The following is a 23,087-nucleotide window of genomic DNA, read 5'->3' on the forward strand; positions in this document are numbered from 1 at the left end:
AAGTAATGAGTGGGAAGTTCAAGGGAGATATCAGAGGGAGGTTTTTTTTTACCCAGAGAGTGGTTGGGGCATGGAATGCGCTGCCTGGGGTGGTGGTGGAGGCAGGTACATTGGTCAAATTCAAGAGATTGCTAGATAAGCACATGGAGGAATTTGAAATAGAGGGATATGTGGGAGGAAGGGGTTAGATAGCCTTAGGCGAGGTTTAAAGGTTGGCACAACATTGTGGGCCGAAGGGTCTGTATTGTGCTGTACTGTTCTAGGGTTCTACGGTAATACTGTGGAGCTATGGTTTGTATATTGAGTGCATTTTCCGACTTGTGGACAAAATCAACTTATTGATGTCTGTATAAAGGGAACCTGTTCATTACCAGGGAGGTGACCTGTAGTTTACAGCGGTAAATCAACCTAGCAACTGGGTCATCTCTGGCTGGGGGTAGGGGTGATACCGGAGCACCCAGAATAATTCTCACCGTCAGAGGGAGGACGTGCGAACGCCGCACAGCCGAGGTCCATTCACCGGCTCTCGGCCACCGGAGGGCGTGGATCGGATCCCGCCTGCCCTTCCTGCACTCCAGTCGACTCGACTCTCTCCCAGCTGACGGTCGCCAAGGCTTTTGCTCAGGGGGCAGGTCGGGCTGGTGTGTGCCGAACCGGGGCAAACGGAGCGCAGCATGGCCGGAGACCGGAGCGCAGCGGCGCCGCTGCTGCTGGTGATCTACCTGTGGGCAGGTAAACAAGGGTAGAAGGAAGGGAAGGAGGTGATTAAGCTTCCCCCTTCCTCCTCTCTCTCCCCTTTCTCTCTCTTCTCTCCCCTTTCTCCTCTCTCTCCCCTTCTCTTTATTTTCTCTCTTCCCTTCCTCCTTTCTCTACCCTTCTTTCTTCTCTCCCCTTCCTTCTCTCTCTCCCCTTTCTCTTTATTATCTCTCTTCCCTTCCTCCTCTCTCTCCCTTCCTCCTCTCTCCCTCCTCTCTCTCTCCCTCCTCTCTCTCTCTCCCCTCTTTTTTCTATCTTCCCTTCCTCCTCTCTCCTCCTCCCTCTCTCCGCTCTCTCTCTCCCTCCTCTCTCTCCCTCCTCTCTCTCCCTCCTCTCTCTCCCTCCTCTCTCTCCCTCCTCTCTCTCTCCCTCCTTCTCTCTCCCTCCTTCTCTCTCTCTCTCCTCTCTCTCCCTCCTTCTCTCTTCCCTTCCTCCTCTCTCCTCCTCCCTCTCTCCGCTCTCTCCCTTCCTCCTCTCTCTACCCCTTCTCTCTCGCCCTTCTCCTCCTTCTCTTCATCCCGCTCTCCTCCTCTTTCTCGCTCTCCTTTCTCCCTCGCCTCCCCTTCTCTTTCTCCCTCTCTTTCTTTCCCCTCTCACCTCCCTTCACTCTCCGCCTCGTTTTTCCCCTCTTACCTCCTTCCCTCCCCATCTCTCTCCCGGGTTCTTCTCACGCTGCTGGGTCCCCGTCTCCTTTCCTGCTCTCTTCCCCCCCCCCCCCCCCCACTATCTCTCTCCCTGCCCCTCTCCTCCTCCCACTCCTTTGCCCGCTGCCTTCCCAATATGTCAAAGAATTTTAAGCGTGTTTTTATATAATCGCCCACTTTCGTTTCCAAGAGTTAAACCCGTGTTTTATTGTGAAATGCAACTTGAGGTGCTTCACCGATATTGATAGATTTGAACGCGTGAATACAGGCGCCAGGGTTCACTTGTTCGACTCCTGAGACACAGCTTTCTGCTCCGTTGCGATTCATTTAAATTCTCTTTAATTCTTTTGAGGACGGGACTTTGGCACTCTATTCCCGAGTTAAACGTTTAGTCAGCAGTTTCCTGCGAATCATTAATCCCTGATATTTCAAACCCTGTTTGCATTTTAGCAGATAAATGAATGTGCGAGGAAAAAAAAGAGGGGAAATGGGTGTGACTTTATTTTGAACACAATCTGGATTTTAAAAGTAGGCAAATGCTTTTGTACTGTGCTTGGAACATTCCAGATAGTTATTTTCCTCCTTCGGTATTGTCAGACCGGTTGGTAGAGCCTTGCTGCATTTATAAACAATTGGTGCTGAATTTGCTGTCTCTTGTCCTTTTCACCACCGAAACAGATTCCGGAGATAATAGGATTTACACCCTATTGCCTCGTTCTCTTTTCATTCTGGTGGAACAATGTCTGGGGCCCCTCTCATTGTGAAGCCTGGTGTGAGCTTGAAATGAAACAAAAAGCGGGGGTGGGGTGGGGAGGGGAGGGTGCAGAGAGCAAAGTCTACAGACGAAATTATAGTCCACAGCATTACCTTTGTGTCTTTGTGCCTTCAGTGACTGAAATGTTTCCTGGTGCTTTTTTTACTTTAAAAAAATTAGATGCTATATTATGCTTTGATGGTAGGTAAAACATTCTTCTAATTAGCATGGCAGTAATAACTATGAAGGACATCTGAGTCTTGGTGTTGTGGACCCAGCAAAGCACAGCACAGGGACTCAGCCCTTTTAAAAACAACAATCAAAATGCTGGAGGAACTCAGCGGGTCAGGCAGCATGTTCCTGAGTTGCTCCAGATTCCAGCATTGGCAGTCTCTCGTGTCTCCACCCTTTAAGAACCTGGTCGGGGCTTCAATAAGAGAAAGTGTGTGGCTTGCGATATTTTTAGCTGTTTGTAGATCTTTCTTTCATCAGGGAGAAAAACAGAAAGTGCTGGAAATACTCAGCAGGTCAGGCAGCATCTGTGGGGAGAGAAACAGCGTCAATGTTTCAGGTCCAGGACATTTCAGGATCAGAATAACATAGAACATAGAACAGTACAGCACAGTACGGGCCCTTCAGCCCACAATGTTGTGCCAATCTACATGTACACCTCCTCCATGATCAATCTAACCCTTCCCTCCTGCACAGCCCATAACTCTCCATTTTCTTACTTCCATGTGCCTTTCTAAGAGCTTTTTTAATGTCCCTATTGTATCAGCCTCTACCACCACCCCCGGCAGTGCGTTCCAGGCACCCACCACTCTCTGTGTAAAGAACCTACCTCTGACATCTCCCCTGAACATTCCTCCTCTGACCTTAAACAGATGTCCTCTGGCTATTACTGGCCTGGGGAAAAGGTGCTGGCTGTCCACTCTATCTATGTCCCTCATAATCTTATACACCTCTATCAAGTCGCCTCTCATCCTGCATCGCTCCAAAGAGAAAAGCCCTAGCTGAGGCAGCATCCTGGTAAATCTCTTCAGCACTTTTTCTAAAGCTTCCACATCCTTCCTGTAATGAAGTGATCAGAACTGAACACAATACTCCAAGTGTGGTCTCACCAGAGTTTTATAGAGCTGTAACATTACCTCGCTCTTGAACTCAATCCCCTGACTAATGAAGGCCAGCACTCCATATGCCTTCTTAACCACCCTATCAACTTGTGCAGCAACTTTGAGGGATCTATTGACTTGGACCCCAAGATCCCTCTGTTCCTGCACACTGCTCAGAATCCTGCCATTAACCTTATACTCCGTCTTCATGTTCATTCTTCCAAAGTGTATCACTTCACACTTTTCCGGATTGAACTCCATCTGCTACTTCTCTGCCCAACTCTGCATCCTCCCTTCTTAAGCTCCTTCCTGGCTACCTTATAATTCTCAAGAACCCTGCCTGGTTTTTCCTTCCTGAAGCTTAAGTATGCTTCCTTCTTCCTCTTGACTAAATATTTCACCTCTCTTGTCAACTATGGTTCCTTCATCCTACCATCCTCTCCCTATCTCAGTGGGACAAACCCATCCAGAACCCCATGCAAATATTCCCTAAACAGCCTCCACATTTCTTCTGTACATTTCCCTCAGAACATCTGTTCCCAATTTACGCCCCCAAGATCCTGCCTAATATCGTCGTAATTAGCCCTCCCCCAATTAAAAACTTTCCCGTATCATCTGCTCCTATTCCTGTCTGTGGTTATGCCAAAGGATAGGGAGTTGTGGTCACTATCTCCAAAATGCTCGTCCACCGAGAGGTCTGTCACTGGACCAGGTTCATTTCCTAGTACTAGATCCAGTATGGTCTCTCCTCTGAAATCAGGCTTATTATCACTGACGTATGTCGTGAAATTTGTTGTTTTGTGGCAGCAGAACAGTGCAAGACATAAAGATATAAAAATTGCTGTAAGTTTCAAAAATAAATAAATAGTGCAAAAGGGGAATAATGAGGTAATGTTCATGGGTTCATGGACCGTTCAGAAATCTGCTGGCGAGGGGAATCTAATTGAGCAAGATTTACTCTGCATGTCACTGGGGCATGAGAGACATGTAACTTTTGAGTCATCACTTAGGCATTTTGGGGTTCAAAGGACTTGCATTTATGTTGTGACCGTTGCATCCTTGTGTGTTTTGCAGTCTGCCAAATAAAACTTAAGCACTGTTGCTATTGCAATGTAGTGAATTTGGCAGCCAGTTGGTACACAGCATGCTCCCAGTGTGATAACAACAAGTCTTCCAGTGACAACAGGTCCATCTATCACCCACCAGTCCCTGTCTCACCCCTCTCCCTCTCCTCGTTATACTGGCTATCTTCCCTCTCCACTCTCAGTCCTGATGCAAGGTGTCGACCCAAAACCTCAATAATTCCTTTCCTCCCACAGATGCTGTTTGACTTGTTGCTCCAGATTCCAGCATCTGCAGTCACTTGTGTCTCCATTGGCTGCAGTGCGTTCAGTTGAATGATAAGTACTGGCTGTAAAGCTAAGAAAATCCCCATGCTCTTCAAAATATTGTGGTGGGTCTTCTAGTTTCACTCAAGAGAGCTGACTTTAAGCTTAAGCTTAATGTCCTCTCTGATAGCACAGCACCACATCCACTCACTGGAAAGTGTCAGTTTGGATTCTCTGCTTAAGTTTCTGTAGAGGTCACTGTCCTGTTCCAGGCTGATCTGGTGAATTACTGGTGTTCCTGCTTGGAGAACTCTGTCTTAACTTCTAAAAAGGTTTCCAAAGGCAAATGGAGCTCTCACTCCAGGAACAAACCTGACCTCCAGTATTGTGTGAGGAAGTCACTACCAAGTCATGGAGGGGTGGAAGCTTATATTAGTTTAGTGCTGGGTTAGTGGGGGTGACGATCTTCTGTTTGAGAACATGGACTTGGACAGGTACATGGATAGGAAGGGTTTAGAGGGATATGGGCCAAATGCAGGCAAATGGGACTCGCTTAGATGGGGATCTTGGTCAGCATGGACTAGTTGGGCCGAAGGGCCTGGTTCCGTGCTGTATGACTATCACTCTATGACGAAGGTAATTTATTAGTGCAAAACTTGGTGCCGAATATCAAATTTTCTAGAGTGGATATTAGTTGTATTAATACCTCAACAACTTTTTATTCACTTCTGTAAATGTTACTCAGTAATATAATAAATTTTCCAGTGAACCCAAGTCAGTTCAAAGGGAACACAGGAAACAAGACCTGGTGAATTTGAAGGGAGAACAGGAACAGGTCCCAGTTCATGTGGGAACATGGTCCCAGGTAGTTTAAACAAAGAGTGGGAACGGGATCTCAGTGGGTTTAAAAGGAGCAAGGGAAGCAGAACAAATAGCAGGATCCTTAGGAGCATTGATGTGCAGGGGGATCTTGGGCTGCAAGTCCATAGCTCCCTGAAAGAGTGGTAAAGATGGCGTATGGCATGCTTGCCTTTATTGGTCAGGACATTGAGTATAAATGTTGGGAAGTCATGCTTCTTTGGTTAGGTCACATCCAGAGTATTGCGTGCAGTTCTGGTCACTGCATCACAGGAAGGATTGGGGGCTTTGGAGAGGGTGCAGAAGAGCTTCACCAGGATGCTGCCTGGATTGGCGTGTACGAGCTGTAAGAAGACGTAGGACAAACTTGGGTTGTTTTCTCTGGAGTGGCAGCAGCTGATAGAATATATAAACTTATGAGAACCAGTTATTTTTGAATCCGCAGGTTCTTTCAGGAGTCCAAGAATGAGTTGAAAACAACTTGGTGCTTCACAAAGTTTTATTGGAAAAGTTTAAAATAAAGAAACAGTCACAGAGCACATGGCACTCGCTTTACTACTAGGAGATGAGCCGAGACAAAGGAACTAAAATGAACTTGGGCCAGGGTGAAGAGAGCAAGAGAGAGATAGAGGTGAGAGAGTGGGCAAGAGAGAAACAAAAAAACACCTTTTATACCTGAGATAAGAGGTATTCCTTAGCTAACAATAGTCCCATCAGAAAACTATTAGATACCTGTGGCAAAGCCAACCAATGAGAAAACACGTATTCACCTGATGGACCAACCAATAAGCTAAAAAGTGGTTATACCTTGTACACCCACTTGAGGTGTATTAAACACTTATACATGTTTTAAAAAAAACTAATAAACAGTCGAATCCAACAATAGGGTAGGTAGAGTCTTTTTCCCAGGGAGGAAACATCAACTACTAGAGGGCATAGGTTTAAAGTGAGAGGGGAAAGTTTAAAGGAGGTTTACAAGGCAAGGTTTTATACATAGAGTGGTAGGTGCCTGGAACGTGCCCTCATGGGAGGTGGTGGAAACAGGATCAAGAGCAATGTTTAAGAGGCATTTTGGAGGCACATGAACTGGCAGGGGTGGAGGGATACCCACTATGTGCAGGCAGATGGGATTATTTTAAATTGGCATTGTGGTCGGAGCATTGCGGGCTGAAGGACCTGTTCCTGTGCTGTACTGTTCTATGCCCTAGATATCAAACCATAAGGATTTCTGAGCAGTAGGATAGTGAATTATTGGAGTTTTACAGTAATTGGTTCTGACACAGTAACTGGTTGGTTTACTATTGTCACTTGTACCGAAGTACAGTGAAAAACTTGTATACCGTTCGTACAGATTAATTCATTACTCAGTGCATTGAGGTAGTACAGAGTAAAAACAATAACAGAATACAGAGTAAAGTGTCACAGCTACAGAGGAAGTGCATTGCAAGTAGACAATAAGGTGCAAGGTCAAACAAGGTAGATTGTGAGGTCAAGAGTCCATCTCATTGTATAAGGGTTCAATAGTCTTATTTATCACTGTGGGATAGAAGCTGTCCTTGAACCTGGTGGTATGTGCCCTCAGGCTCTTGTATCTTCTACCCGATGGGAGAGGGGAGAAGAGAGAATGACCCAGGTGGGTGGGGTCTTTGATTATGCTGGCTGCTTCGCCAAGGCAATGAGAGGTCTAGACAGAGTAAATGGAGGGGAGGCTGGCTTCCATGATGCACTGACTGGGCTGTGTCCGCAACTCTCTGCAGTTTCTTGCAGTCCTGGGCAGAGCAGTTGCCATACCAAGCCGTGATGCATCCAGATAGGATGCTTTCTATGGTGCTTCGATAAAAATTGGTGAGGGTCAAAGGGGGCATGCGAAATTTCTTTAGCCTCCTGAGGAAATAGAGGCGCTGGTGAGCTTTCTTGCTTGTGGCATCTATGTGGTTGAGTAGAGTAGAGTACTATAGAGTACTCCGTAGAGTACTCCGTAGAATACTCCTATAGAGTAGAACTGTAGAGTAGTCCGTATACCTATGGACTGAAGGCTTTCCACGAATGGCTTCTTTACTGCATTCAAACTGGTTCTGTTTGAACACAAAAAAAATAGGAGCAAGAGTAGGCCATTCAGCCCATCATGACTGCTCTGCCATTCAATAAGGTCATGACTGATCTTTTCCCTCAGTGCCACTTTCCTGCACTTTTGGACTCATTGAAAGGTTGTTACAAATAGTCAACTCAACAACCAGGACGCCAAGTGAATGGAGTAGATCTTGGGCTGCCTTGGCCTACCGGCTCTTATGTTGTTTTATAATAAAAGCAGAATATGTTGGAAACACTCAGCAAGTCAGGCAGCATCTGTGGGGAGAGGAACAGTTTATGTTCTGGGTCCTAGACCCTATATTATAATATAATTTTGTTTGATTCTGTTTCTTTACACTGCCCCCTGCTGAACGTAATGGTCAGAGTTTCTCATGAGTCCTGTTTCAAATTCATGCACAGTCTAAACCTACCAAAGAAACCTTCACCTGACCCATGTCCTCTGGCCCAACACTCCAGTTCCCTGTGCTTGACTTCACCCCACCATTGGACTGTCATGGTTGTTGCTATCGTGGTGCCTCTTTGCCTTTCTATCTACTCGCACAACTTCCAGATCAAATAGTTGACAACAAAGCAATGTACAGAGGCTTGGCAACCCATACATTTGCTCAGGTTGCTACATGCACCAAGAGCCATAACAGAAAAGGAATTCCCCTTGTAACAGGAAGAAAGAGCAGCAATACTAGAGAAACAAAGGACTGCGGGTGCTGGAATCTAGCTGAAAAACTCGATGATGCTGGAGGAACTCAGCAGGCCAGGCAGCATCCGTGGAGAACGGATCCCAGTCAGTCAACATTTCAGGTCAGGACCCTTCTTCAGGACTCGGTTTTGTCTGCTTTTCTCCACGGATGCTGCCTGGCCTGCTGAGTTCCTCCAGCATCATCGTGTTTTTCAAGAAAGAGTAGCATCCTTTTTCACTTGCACAATTCGTTGGTGAGGCCGCACTTGGAACATTGTGTACAGTTTTGGTCACCCTTATAAGAAGGATGTCATAAAGCTGGAAAGGGTGCTGAGGAGATTTACGAGAATGTTACCAGGACTCGAGGGCCTGAGTTATCGGGAGAGGTCGGGCAGGCTAGGACTTTATTTCCTTGGAGCGTAGGAGACTGAAAGGTGATCTTATAGAGGTGTATAACATCATAAGGGGCATAAGTAGGGTGAATGCACACAGTCTTTTTCCCAGGGAAACGAAACAAAAAACTAGAGGGCATAGGTTTGAGGTGAGAGGGGAAAGATTTAGAAGGGACCTGAGGGGCAACTTTTTCACACAGAGGGTGGTGGGTATGTGGAATGATCTGCCAGAGAGAGTAGTAGAGGCAGGTACAGCGATAACAATTAAAATGTGAGGAGACATGATAGAGGTGCACAAAATATTAAGAGGAACAGATAGAGTGGACAGCCAGCGCCTCTTTTCCGGGGCACCAATGCTCAATACAAGAGGGCATGGCTTTAAAGTAATGGGTGGGAAGTTCAAGGGAGATGTCAGAGGGAGGTTTTTTTATCCAGAGAGCGGTTGGGGCATGGAATGCGCTGCCTGGGGCGCTGGTGGAGGCAGGTACATCGGTTAAATTCAAGAGACTACTAGATAGGCATATGGAGGAATTTAAAATAGAGGGATATGTGGGAGGAAGGGGTTAGATAGTCTGAGGCGAGGTTTAAAGGTCGGCACAATATTGTGGGCCGAAGGGCCTGTATTGTGCTGTACTGTTCTATGTTCTATGTTTAAAAAACAATACATACAAAGTGCTGGAGGAACTCAGCAGGCCAGGCAGCATCTACAGAGGGAAATAAGCAGTCGACGTTTCAGGTCCTGATGAAGGGTCTCGGCCCAAAACATAGGCTGTTCATTTCCCTCCATAGATGCTGTCTGACCTGCTGAGCCGCTCCAGAATTTTGTGTGTATTACTCCAGATTCCAGCATCTACAGAGTCTCCTGTGCCAACAATTGAGAGACATTTGGATAAGTACATAGATAACAAAAGGTTGAGAGGAATATGGGCCAAATGCAGACATATAGGACTAGCTTAGGTGGGCGCCTTGGTCAACATGGGCAAGTTGGGCCGAAGGGCCTGTTTCTGTGCTGTATTGCTCTATGACCTGGAATGTGAAATAAAAATAGAAACCACCCAATAGGTCAGACAGCATCTGTGGAAAGAGAAACTGAACGCTTTAGGTTCAGGACACTGATCACAAATAGTTCTGACACAATAGGAAAGTCAGCGATGTTGGTTTCAGAGGAGAAAAACAACTTGGAAGGAGACTCAACTTGACAACTTCCGCAGATGTACTGTTGAAAGTGACCTGACTGGCTGCATCACGGTCTGGGACGGCAATTCGAATGCGCAGGAATGTAAGAAGCTGCAGAGAGTTGTGGATTCTGCCCAATACATCACAGGCACATCCCTTCCCCTTCTCCGTGGATTGTCACCTTGTCGTGGTGGAGAAGCTTGTATGGTCCTGAGATCCCGAGAGCGATGCCGTCTGGAGCTATGCTCCTGGTAGGGTCACCCATGGCGGTAAGGTCGATGGTGAGGTCCCTGACAAAGAACAATCCAACCAAGACCTCAACGGTGGAACAGGCGGACGAAGTTATTTCAAACTCAACGGCTGTGAAGGCAGATGAAGGCTACAACAAATCCATCAGCTCCAATCGTCGTGGTTTCCATGCCATTGGAATCAGTTGGTTGATTTGTGAAGTATCGTGTGCTTTTTGTAGTGCAACATCAAGTACACGTTAAACAAATTCACGCACAGGCGTCTTCGCTCTGTGGGCTATTACTATTAGACTCATAAGCCACTTGAGAGCCCATAAATAGATCAACAGAACGAAGACCATCATCCTCGACCTCGAGGGATAGCCACGATGACAATGATGACGACATCCCTCCCCACCATCGGTAGTATCTACATGAGGTACTGCCTCAAGAAGGCAAAATCTATCATCAAAGATCCCCACCATCCGGGCCGTGCCATCTTCCCACAGCTCCCATCGGGTAGGAGGTATAGAAGCCTGAAGTCCCACACCACCAGGTTCAAGAACAGCTACTTCCCTTCAACCATTCGGTTCTTGAACCAACCGGCAAAACCCTAATCACTGCAGTTTAGCAACACTATTGCCACTTTGATCACTGCACTAAAATGGAATTTTTGTTTTTTTGTTATAATTGTTTTTTCTCTTGTAAAAATTCTGTATAATTTATGTTCATGTTTTTCTTCTGAATGCTGCTTATCTGATGCCCTGTGCCTGTGATGCTGCTGCAAGTAAGTTTTTCATTGCACCTGTGCATACAGGTATTTGTGCATATGACAATAAGCTCAACTTTAGTTGTCACAACCATTGAGCATATGGGTGTTGGCTTTGGGGTGCAGGATAGAGGTGTATGCTGATGAAATGGGAGTGCAGAGGGATGCTATCAAGGCCATTGTGGTACATAATGGGCATGTGGCGGATGTGTGGCCTTTCCTCCAGGAATGGAGATGGAGAAGGTGAGGAAAGGTAGAAATGTGCGGCATAGCTGATGACAATTTTTCCAGTTCAAGAGTGGAAGCAGCATCAAGGTATCAATTATACTGAACAGGTGAGGCAGTGGCACCAAGGAGAGTGAAACAATGATGTTCTGTGTAATCACTGAGTCATATTACATCAAGGATATTTGGTTTCCATTGTGACAACTTTTACTTGAAAAGGAATGAGTCAAAAAAGAAGCAATTCGATGCAACAAGCAGTCCAGTCAAACGAGAATGCAGTGGTGAGATGGTTGGGGCAGAAGGACTGGATTGGTGGGGAGAGCTGGATGGTTTCAACCCTTCCTGTTCTGTCTTCAGTTTCTGGAGATAAGATCTCAGTCAGTATTAGTCATCGAGTCATACAGCACGGAAACAGGCCCCACGGCCCAACTGGTCCATGCCGACCAAGATTCCCATCTAAGCTGGTCCCATTTACCCACGTTTGCCCCATATCCCTCTAAACCTTTCCTGTCGTTATTATCTGTCCAAGTACCTTCTAAATGTTGTTATTGTACCTGTCTCAGCCACTTCCTCTGGCAGCTCGTTCCACATACTGACCACCCTCTGGGTGAAAAAGTTATCCGATAGGTTCCCTTTAAATCTTTCCCCTCTCACCTTAAACCTGTGCCTTCTAATTCTTTATTCCCCAACCCTGGGAAAAAGACTGTGCACATTCACACTGTCTATGCCCCTTATAATTTCATACACCTCCATAAGAGCACCCCTCATTCTCCTATTGACAATAATTCTAACTCAACGGCTGTATTGATTACACTCCCTCCCAGTCATGCTTCTCATTTTACAGAAGGATTTCATCCATCGAATCTATGATGTCTCTCTCAGAGAAATCCTCCCAATTCCTTTCCCCCACTTACTTCCGTGTAACACGTCATTACCTCCATTCTGATCCTCCCTGCCACCCACTACATTGGAGCTGAGTTACAGTGGCCAACCAACCTACCTACCTGTATGCCCTGGCCAAGTTTCCATCTGCCTCTTCTCTTCCCATGGTGCCTTTCTGTAGAGTACGACCCAGCGTCAAGGACAGCTCCTATTCCACTCTTACAAGACTCTTGAACGGACCTCTTGTACAATAAAGATGGACTCCTGGCCGCACAATGTACCTTGTCATGGCCCTTGCACCTCATTGTCTGCCTGCACTTCACTCTCCCTGCACCTGTAACATAATATCCTGTTATTGCTTTTTCCTTGTACTACCTCGATGTTTTGAAATGATGACATGCAAAACAAAGTTTTTCACTGTATCTTGGCACGTATGACAATAACTTATCAAATACCACCCAGGGGACATCCGACAGGCAGGGGAAGAGCATACTAACTGTACAGCTTCTACCCCACTGTGATAGGACTATTGAACGGTTCCCTTATACGATGAGATGGACTCTACCTCACGATCTACCTTGTTGTGACCTTGCACCTTATTGTCTACCTGCAATGCACTTCCCTGTAGCTGTGACACTTTACTCTGTATTCTTTTATTGTTTTTACCCTGTACTACCTCAATGCACTGTGTAATGAATTGATCTGTACGAACGATATGCAAGACAAGTTTTTCACTGTACCTTGGTACAAGTGACAATAATAAACCAATACCAATATAGACGGCACCAGAGATCGGGATTGAACCCAGGTCGTTGGAGCTGTGAGGCAGCAGCAGTAAATGCTGCACCACCTTTCTCCCTGCTACCTGCTGATCGGGAATAAAATTCTGATCCATTCTCCCAGTTTTGCTGCCTCCAAGGCATCTATTCGGATGGTGTACCTTCCCAACCAGTGTTTCCTTTCTCAGTCAAGAATTCCTCTAAGGTTGATGGGCCGTTGGTCATATTCATCCCATTGCCCATTCCCGTTCCATCTTTGCCTTTCCCATTTCACCTTTGCCTTTCCCATTTCACCTTTGCCTTCTCTATTCCTCCAAGAAGCACTCCTTCCCCACCAGTGTCTTGTCCACTGCATTATCCTCCACTATCTCAGCACCTCCAGCATACTGCCATCATCAAGCACATTTTGCCTCTCTGCTTTCAGCATTCCCAATCGACTGCTTCCTCTGCAACTATCTGACTGCCTTTCCATCAGCTCCATACCCATCTCCCTTCCCGTAATGCCTTACTGTAGATCAGTCATCATTTTACCTCCAGTCTTTCCAAGTGAAGCCACAACTTAAGTTTCAATTCAGTCTCTTGCACTTGGTGCTCATATTGGGATCTCCTCACTGGGAAGACCAAACCTAGATTAAGTGATTATTTTGCTGATCAACTGTGGGAGCAGCACCATAGCACAGCTAGTAGACCCCCTGTCTCACAGCGCCAGAGCCTCACATTCAGTCCTGACCTCTGGTGCTGTCTGTGTGGAGCTTGTGTGTTCTCACTGTGACTGCATTGGTTTCCTCTGGGTGCTCCAGTTTCCCCCATCGTTCCTAAGGATGTGCGGGTTGTCAGGTTCACTGGCTACTGTAAGTTATCCCGGTGCGTACATGAGTCAAAGTCGAGCTTATTGTCACCTGCACAAGTCCGTGTGTGCACGGGTGCAATGAAAAACTTACTTGCAGCAACGTCACAGGTACGTAGCATCAGATAAGCAGCATTCACAAGATAAACATAAACTATACATAAGTTAAACACAATTTTTACAAAGAACACAAATAGAACAAAAATAAAGTCTATTTTCATACAATGTGGTCATAATGTTACTAAATTGTAGTGATTAGGGTTGTGCCGGTTGGTTCAGGAACCGAATGGTTGAAGGGAAGTAGCTGTTCCTGAACCTGGTGGTGCGGGACTTCAGGCTTCTGTACCTCCTGCCTGATGGGAGCTGCGAGAAGATGGCATGGCCCGGATGGTGGGGATCTTTGATGATAGATGTTGCCTTCTTGAGGCAGCACCTCCTGTAGAGACTACCGATGGTGGGGAGGGATGTGCCCGTGAGTGAGATGAATGATAGAATCTGGGGGGAGTTGGAGAATTAAAAAAAAATGAGATTAATTGGCAGGGACAATATCAATAGCCACCTTGGTTTGAACATTATCACTGGGGTTTTAACCACTGTGAAACTCGTTGGGCACAGTAGAGAGAGATCAGTGTGTGTTGAAAATGGCTGCTTGGATTTATGCCAAATTTCACCTTCCCAGAGACTTTGGTCCTTTATTTTATTTTGTTACTTCCTTGTTGACTCTCTGGCAAATTTGTGTTTCAATGAGATATTGCTCTGATATCAAACAAGTTCTAGACCTAACTAAACAATCAAAAAGAATCAAAAGGTAATGGATGCGTGTGGATTAGACTGCATGATAGCACATTAGTTGAAGCCACATTGGTGCAACAAACAATCTACTGGAGGAACTCAGCATCTGTGGGGTGGGGGGGGGGGGGGAGTGGAGAGGAATTGTCAATGTTTCGGGTCAAAACCCTGCACCAGGACTGAGAATGGAGTCTCAGTCTGAGAGGCCAGTACAAAGAGGAGAAGGGGAGCGGAGTGGTGTGACAGGAGTCCGAGGTGATTGATGGACTAAGGAGGGGCGTAAGATGACGGGCAGTTTGAATCAGGTAGGGGAGGGGAACGGGGTGGAGTTGGGAAAGAGTGGCTGGTGAATGATAGATGGAGGCAGACAAAGGGAGAGAGAAAAGAGAGGAAGAGAGAGCTACCTTGGTCTTCAGCTCAGAATCAGGATTATTATCGCTGCCTTATGTGACATGAAATTTGTTGTTTTGTGGCAGCAGTACTGTGCAAAGACATAAAATTACTATAAATTAGAAATTAAATAGTGCAAAAAAGGAATAACGAGGTAGTGTTCATGGATTCATGGACCGTTCAGGGGAAGAAGCTGTTCCTGAATCGTTGAGTGTGGGTCTTCAGGCTCCTGTACCTCCTCCCTGATGGTAGTAACGAGAAGAGGGCATGTCCCAGATGATGAGGGTCCTTTGTGATGGATGTCACCTTCTTGAGACACCGCCTCCTGAAGATGCCCTTAATGGCAGAGAGGGTTGTGCCCATGATGGAGCTGACTGAGTCTACAACCCTCTGCAGCCTCTTACGATCCTGTGCATTGGAACCTCCATACCAGGCAGTGATGCAGCCAGTCAGAATGCTCTCCACCGTACATCTGTAGAAATTTGCAGGAGTCTTTGGTGACATACCAAATCTCCTCAAACTCCCAACGAAATAGAGCCACTGGCGTGCCTTCTTCATGATTGGGCCCAGGACAGATCCTTGGAGATGTTGACACCCAGGAACTTGAAGCTGCTCACCCTTTCCACCGCTGACCCCTCAAGGACTGGTGTGTGTTCTCCCGACTTCCCCTTCCTGAAGTCCACAATCAAGCTGTGTGGTATTAAGACATCAGGAGCACACAGAAGCGCAGCGTAAAGTGCGGAAGGAACACACCATCTCTCAAAGCAACCTCCTGCCTACCTCACCAAGCCCCATGTTTCAGCTTCAGCAAAGTTGCCGGTCCCACAGCCGGACTCGCAGGAGGAGATAAGCATGACAAAAGGGATGGTGGCGCAGGACAGAAGTAGGTGGTAACATGGCACAAGGAAACAAATGACAGTTCAGGACAGGGTGTAAATGGGAGTAACAACCTTTATCTAAAACTGTTGTATCGTTGCTGTGAAATGCTGTGTTGTAATCTGTGCCGAATGAAGATGTAGAAGTGAATTTACACTCCACTGCTGCTTTGTGTGAATGTTTTAAGGGGAAAGTAAAGTCAAAGTGGAGTTTATTGCCATTTGCACAAGTCCATGTGTGCACAGGAGCAATGAAAAACTTACTTGCAGCAGCGTCACAGGCACAGAGCATCATGTAAGCAGCATTCAGAAGAAAAATAAAAAATAAAACATAAATTAAACAATTTTTACAAGAGAGAACACAGAACAAAAAAAAAGTGATCAAAGTGGTCGTAATGTTGCTGAACTAGTGATTAGGGTTGTGCTGGTTGGTTCAAGAACCGAATGGTTGAAGGGAAGTAACTGTTCTTGAACCTGGTGGTGTGGGACTTCAGGCTTCTGTACCTCCTGCCTGATGGCAGCTGTGAGAAGATGGCGTGGCCCGGATGGCGGGGATATTTGATGGTGGATGTTGCCTTCTTGAGGCATAGCTCATGTAGATACTACCAATGGTGGGGAGGGATGTGCCCGTGATGTATTGGGCTAAAACCACTACTGTCTGCAGCTTCACCATGGTTAGCATGGACTGATTGGGCCGAAGGACCTGGATCCATGCTGTATTGCTCTATGATTCTATGACTCCAGCACATTTGAATTGCCGTACCAGACCGTGATGCAACTAGTCAGGATACTTTCAAAAGTGCATCTGTAGAAGTTTGTTAGAGTGTTTGATGACAAGCAATTATAACACGAACAGGAATGTCCCTCCAGACTGTTCATTGGCCTTGTTAGTCTAGGAAGTTGCTAACTATCAATGTGGTCGAACCAAATGTAATGGATGTGAGTAATGGGAGGCTGGATAAACACACGAGGGAGAAAGGTTGTTGATTTGGTTGAAATACAGACATGAGGATTGAGCTTTAAACCATAGAACCATAGAACACTACAGCACAGAAAACAGGCCATTCGGCCCTTCTAGTCTGTGCCAAAACTTTATTCCGCTAGTCCCATTGACCTGTACCCAGTCCATAACCCTCCAGATCTCTCCCGTCCATGTATCTATCCAATTTATTCTTAAAACTTAAATTTACCACGTCAGATGGCAGCTTGTTCCACACTCCCACCACTCAAAGAGTTCCCCTTAATGTTCCCCCTAAACCTTTCCCCTTTCACCCTGAAGCCATGTCCTCTCGTACTTATCTCTCCTAATCTAGGTGGAAAGAGCCTACTCGCATTTACTCTGTCTATACCCCTCATAATTTTGCAAACCTCTATCAAATCTCCCCTCATTCTTCTACGCTCCAAGGAATAAAGTCCTAACCTGTGCAATCTTTCCTTGTAATTCAACTCCTGAAGACCTGGCAACATTCTAGTAAATCTCCTCTGCACTCTTTCAATCTTACTGATATCCTTCCTATAGTTAGGTGACCAGAACTGCAGACAATACTCCGAATTTGGCCTCACCAATGTCTTATACACCTCACCATAACATCCCAACTCCTATACTCAATACTTTGATTTATGAATGCCAGGATGCCAAAAGCTTTCTTTACAACCCTGTCTACCTGTGGAAGGAAACCTCTGGAAGTATTCAGCATGTCAAGCAGCATCTGTGGGGGATAGACGGAGTTGAACATTTCAGGTCATACAGAGATGCAGCACAGACAGGCCCTTCAGCCCACCGAGTCTGTGCTGACCATTAACCACCTAGTTACACCAATCCTATATTTTTATTCTCCCCACATTCTCATCATCTCCCCCCAGATTCCACCATTCACTTACACACCAGGGTTAACTTGCAGTGGTCAATTAATCTACCAGTCCGCACACCTTTGGGATGTGGGAGGAAACTGGAGCACCTGGAGGAAACCCCTGTGGTCACAGGGAGAACATGCAAACTGCGGGAAGACTCTTCATCAAAACTGGAAATGTTAGAGACAGAGAGAGAGAAACAAAACGCTGCAAACATTCAGCCGTTCTGGCTGTATCTGTGGAAAGAGGAACGGATTTAACGTTTCAGGTCCAAGGTCCTTCATTGGAACATAGAAAGGAAATAAAGATTTCTTTATTAGTCACATGTACATCGAAACGCACAGTGAAATGCATCTTTTGCGTAGTGTGTTCTGGGGGCAGCCCGCAAGTGTCGCCACACTTCCGGCACCAACATAGCATGCCCACAACTTCCTAAGCCGTACATCTTTGGAATGTGGGAGGAAACCGGAGCACCTGGAGGAAACCCACGCAGACACGGGGAGAACGTACAAACTCCTTACGGACAGCAGCCAGAATTGAACCCGGGTTGCTGGCAGAATGGATGGGATGGATAAAGTCATAGAGCAATACAGCACGGATACTGTACAGGCCCTTCGTCCCAACGAGTCCATGCCCACTCAGCTAGTTCCCATTTCCTGTATTCAGCCCATATCCCTCCATCCCCATCCCTACATGTACCTATTCAAGTGCTTCTTAAATGATATTGTTGTACCTGCCTCAACCACTTCCTCTGGCAGCTCGTTCCATATACTCACCACCCTCTGCATGAAATAGTTGCCCCTCGGGTCCTTTTGGATCTTTCCCCTCTCTTGGACAAGGAGACTAAAGTCTTGAGGTTAAACAGTGTTTAAGGTGCAGGGGAAGGGCTGGACAGAACAGAAGTGAAGTTGCAGGATGGGGTGAGGTGGGAGAGGTTGAACTTCAATAATAAATGAGAACACAGTGGGACAGTGTGGGAACAGGGCAGGCTGGAGTGGAATATAAACACTGACACAACTTGTACACTGTACAAATGGTAAATTGCCTGGCATTTGGATAGACTTCCTTATCTGAACGTGAAACTAAACTCCTCAGTAGAGATTAAAAATGCTCGCTATGATTGTTTTCAAACAAGCAAACTAAAGACCACTAATTAGTAACTGATTTAATGAGCCTGTTTGTGGCATTTCCGGTTCTTAGTTGAAAGGTTGTCAGTAAAGGTCACACTCCAGAGTACTAAGCAAATAATCTACCTGACACTTTCAGTGCAGCACTGAGGGAGGGCTGCTCTGTCACAGTGCAGTGCATCTGATGGGATGTTGAACTGAGGTTCTGCCTGCCCTGTTGGATAGATAGAACAAATGGCATTATTTCACAGAGAACGTCTCCTCAGTTCCATAACCATTGTTCCATAACTTTAACAAGATAGCTCACCTGAACACTGTAATATTTAATGACATAGGACAGTACAGCACAGGAACAGGCCCTTCAGCCCACAGTGTCATGCCGAAATGACAGAGAATTAAACCAAATCTCTTACATAGAACACTACAGCACAGTACAGGCCCTTCAGCCCACAATGTTGTGCCAACATTATATCCTGCTCTATCTAACCCTTCCCTCCCAAATAGACCCCTATTTTTCTATCGTTCATGTGCCTACCTAAGAATCTCTTAAATGTCCCTAATGTGTCTGCCTGTACATGATCCATATCCTTCCATTCCCTGCACGTTCATGTGTCTAACAGTCTCTTAAACACCACTGTTGTATCTGCTTCCACATCTTTCCCTGGCAGCCTGTTCTAGGCACCTACCACTCTCTGTAAAAACAAAAACTTCTCCTGCACATCCTCTTTAAACTTTCCCCCTCTCACCTTAAAGCTATGTCTTCTAGTATTTGATATTTCTGCCTTGGGAAGAAAAAATAATTGGGACTGAGACTGAAATTAATTGGGACTTTCTGAACCAAACTCATAACTCGAAGTTCCAGTCATTCAGTATCTAGAAATGCAAAAGGAGGCACAATAGATGCAATGCTTCCTGGAGGGCTCTGCCCTTAAGTAAAGCTACAGTGCTGGGTCCCACACCACCAGGTTCAGGAACAGCTACTTTCCTACAACCATCGGCTTCTTGAACTGACCTGCACGATGCTAACCCCACCTCAGCAATGAAACACTACAGACCACCTCTTGCACTGCCATAGAATTGTCTCTGATTGTGGGTTTTTTGCATTGAAGTCTTGTTTTGCAGAGTCTTTTTCTCTTCAGTCTTGTATAATTTATGTATAATTTAAATGCCGTGTGTTGTCTGAACCTAAATGTCTGTGATGCTGCAAGCAAGTTTTTCACTGTACCTGTACCTCACTGTACTTGCGCACATGACAGTAAACTTGACTTGTGACTTGTAGACGCGACTGGTGGGGGACGAGAAATTTGCACTTGCTGTCCACACTGCTCATTTGCTGAAGGTGGTTTGTTGAACTGTGTATTTCCGGAGTTTGGTTCTAATTTAATCTGTTGCAGTGGTGTACGCATTTTAATTTTTAATCACCAAGGCATGTATTACCTTGAGACATCCCAAAGTGCTTTACGTGCAGTGACGTGCAGTGACGTGCAGTTACTGTTCTGATGTACTTGGAACACCCTTTGGCACAATACTTGATTGCCTGGCAGTCTCATCCCACCTACATGTGAGAAACCAATAACATGGAACAACTATGAAGCTCAGTTTGACCTTTGCTGTCATATACTAGGATTGATAAAGCTCCTGCCTGCCTTTAAATGATCCAGCTGGTGCATGCTGCTGCCTAATAGAACATCAAAAATAAATTTTCTAGATTTGCTTAGTCTGTGTCTAAGTGAGTCCAATGGTTTAACTTTGCTTTATCACAAGTGAGATGTCAACCACTTTATAATTGTCCAATATCCTTCCTTTGCCGATGTAGTACTGTACCGTTTAGTTGCAGTTCAAATAGAAGAAACTGTGCTCACAAACGCACAAAAGCAAAGAGGTAAATAAGCAGTGAATCAACTTTCTTTATAGTGACAGAAACAGGAAATAATCAGCAGGTCAGGCAGCATCTGTGGGGGAAGATATAGACTCGATGTTTTGGGTCAATCACCCTTCATCAGAACTGGAAAAGTGAGAAAACAAGTGTGATTTAAGGGAATGTCTCTATCCCCCCATACTTATGGTCTCACTAGCCTCCCTCCCCAGCCAGAGTGAGGATGGGGCTCCCCTTATCCTATCTGCCTCTACATTCAGTAGATCAACCCCCACAATTGCTGCCACCTTACAGTCATAGAGCTATACAGCATGGAACAGGCCCTTTGGCCCAACTGGTCCATGCTGACTAAGGTGCCCACCAAGCTGGTCCCATTTGCCCACATTTGGCCCATATCCTTCTAAACCTTTCCTATCTGTGTACCTGTCCAGGTGTATTTTAAGTGTTGTTGATATAAGATAAGATATCTTTGTTAGTCACATGTACATTGAAACACACAGTGAAATGCATCTTTTGCGTAGAGTGTTCTGGGGGCAGCCCGCAAGTGTCGCCATGCTTCTGGTGCCAACATAGCATGCCCGCAACTTCCTAACCCGTACGTCTTTGGAATGTGGGAGGAAACTGGAGCACCCGGAGGAAACCCACACAGTCATGGGGGGAGTATGTACAAACTCCTTACAGACAGCGGCCGGAATTGAACCCGGGTCGCCTGCTTCTACCACTTCCTCTGGCAGCTCGTTCCATATATGGACCACCCTCTGGGTGAAGAAGTTGCCCCTCAAGCTCCCTTTTAAATTTTTCCCCTCTCACCTTAAACCTGTGTCCTCCAGTTATTGGTTCCCTTTCCCTGAGAAAAAGTGTGAGCATTCACCCTACTATGCCCCTCATGATTTTATACACCTCTATAAAGTCATCCCTCAATCCGCTACACTCTAAGGAATAAAATCCTAGGCTGCCCAATCTCTCCCTATAACTCAGGCCCGTGAGTCCTGGCAACATTCTCATAAATCTCTGCACTCTTTCCAGTCTAGTGATGTCTTTCCTATAACATGCCTTCCCTTTCAGCATTCTGAAGGGACCATTCCCTCAGCCATTCCCTGGTCCACTCCCACTTCCCTGTCCCCAGCACCTTTCCCTGCAACTACACCTCCTTCCTTTCCACCATCCCCGGACCCAAACAGAACTCTGGGTGAAGCAGCAAATTCTCTTGATCTTCCAAACTAGTGCATTATGTTTGGTGCTCACGATATGGTCTCCTGTACATCGGAGAAGCAATTTGTGTGACTGCTTTGCAGAACTCCTCTGTTCAGTCTCCAAGGATGACCTTGAACCTCCAGTTACCTGTCAATTCACTGCCCCACTCCCACTGTTACCCACCCCCACCTCCTGCCCCCGTCTTTGACCCCATTGCTCCATTACTTGAGGAACAGCAGCACATCTTACAGCCTGATATGTTGAAACTTTGGGACTCAATATTGAACTTTACAATTTTGAGTAACCACTTTTTTTCTGTGCACAAATGTGGCTATAATTTTCCATTTCAGTTTGTTTATTTTCTGTCTCCAGTGTTGGCTTTTAAAGTAATAATTACTTCAGTATCTTTAGTCTGCACCCTATCATAGACATTCCTCCCATTTTCACACCTCCTTTTCTGTGCAAACTAAAACACACAGAGGTGACCTGATAGAGGTGTATAAGATGATGAGAGGCATTGATCGTGTGGATAGTCAGAGGCTTTTTCCCAGGGCTGAAATGGTTGCCACAAGAGGACACAGGTTTAAGGTGCTGGGGAGTAGGTACAGAGGAGATGTCAGGGGTAAGTTTTTTACTCAGAGAGTGGTGAGTGTGTGGAATGGGCTGCCGGCAATGGTGGTGGAGGCTGATACGATAGGGTCTTTTTAAGAGACTTTTGGATAGGTACATGGAGCTTAAAAAAGTAAAGGGCTATGGGTAAGCCTAGTAATTTCTAAGGTAGGGACATGTTCGGCACAACTTCGTGGGCCGAAGGGCCTGTATTGTGCTGTAGGTTTTCTATGTTTTTATGTTTCACTCGTTTCCAGTTTTGACGAAGGTTCCTCCATGTGTAGCATTAACCTGTTTCTCCCACCACTGAGGCACTGTTGATTGGTTCCAGCTTTCTCTATTTTTGCTTCAAGAGTTCCAGCACCTGCAGTTTCTTGTTCCAATTATTAATATTTTTCATGATGTTGGTTGAGGCATGGTTCTGGATACCATGGAAAATACTCCTGCTGTTCTCCAAAGTACCTACATCTGTTTGAGAGAGGCCTGATGCAACGTCTATTCTGAGAGAGTTTCCTCTGACAGTGCAGCCTTGGGTACTCAGAGTTGCCTGGTGATAATCTTAGTAATGACATTATAGAGGTAAATGAACTGTGTTCAACTGGCAGGATATCAAGAGACAGTTTGCTTCTTGCAGGAGGTGGCTTAATTATTTGTTTTCTTCTTTCAAGCTTTTGTAGGTGAGAGCTCCTTAAGGCAGGCATCCCCACAGGAATTTTAATCTGTTTTGTTCATGTGACAGGTATTAATTTGGATTCTGGGGCTCTCTCACTGTTTGTGTGTGTGTGTGTGTGTGTGTGTGTGTGTATGTGTGTGTGTGTGTATATCTGTCTTGCTCTCTCTGTCTCCAGGTATGTACGTGT

General features: G+C 45.8%; 1 protein-coding gene across 2 annotated transcripts in view; it reads left to right on the forward strand.

Moving 5' to 3' along the window:
- Positions 1-269: 269 nt before the first annotated feature.
- Positions 270-23,087, forward strand: part of cxadr (CXADR Ig-like cell adhesion molecule) — a 115,652-nt gene continuing 92,834 nt past the window's right edge. The window contains exon 1 of one of the 2 annotated variants that reach the window (XM_052015278.1): positions 270-732. In XM_052015278.1, coding sequence (XP_051871238.1) covers positions 675-732 — 58 coding nt within the window. In that variant the 5' untranslated portion in view covers positions 270-674. The remainder of the gene's footprint in view (positions 733-23,087) is intronic. The other variant, XM_052015277.1, reaches the window with a different exon arrangement.

The sequence above is a fragment of the Pristis pectinata genome, chromosome 4 (genome assembly GCF_009764475.1).
Source record: "Pristis pectinata isolate sPriPec2 chromosome 4, sPriPec2.1.pri, whole genome shotgun sequence".
NCBI lineage: Eukaryota > Metazoa > Chordata > Chondrichthyes > Rhinopristiformes > Pristidae > Pristis > Pristis pectinata.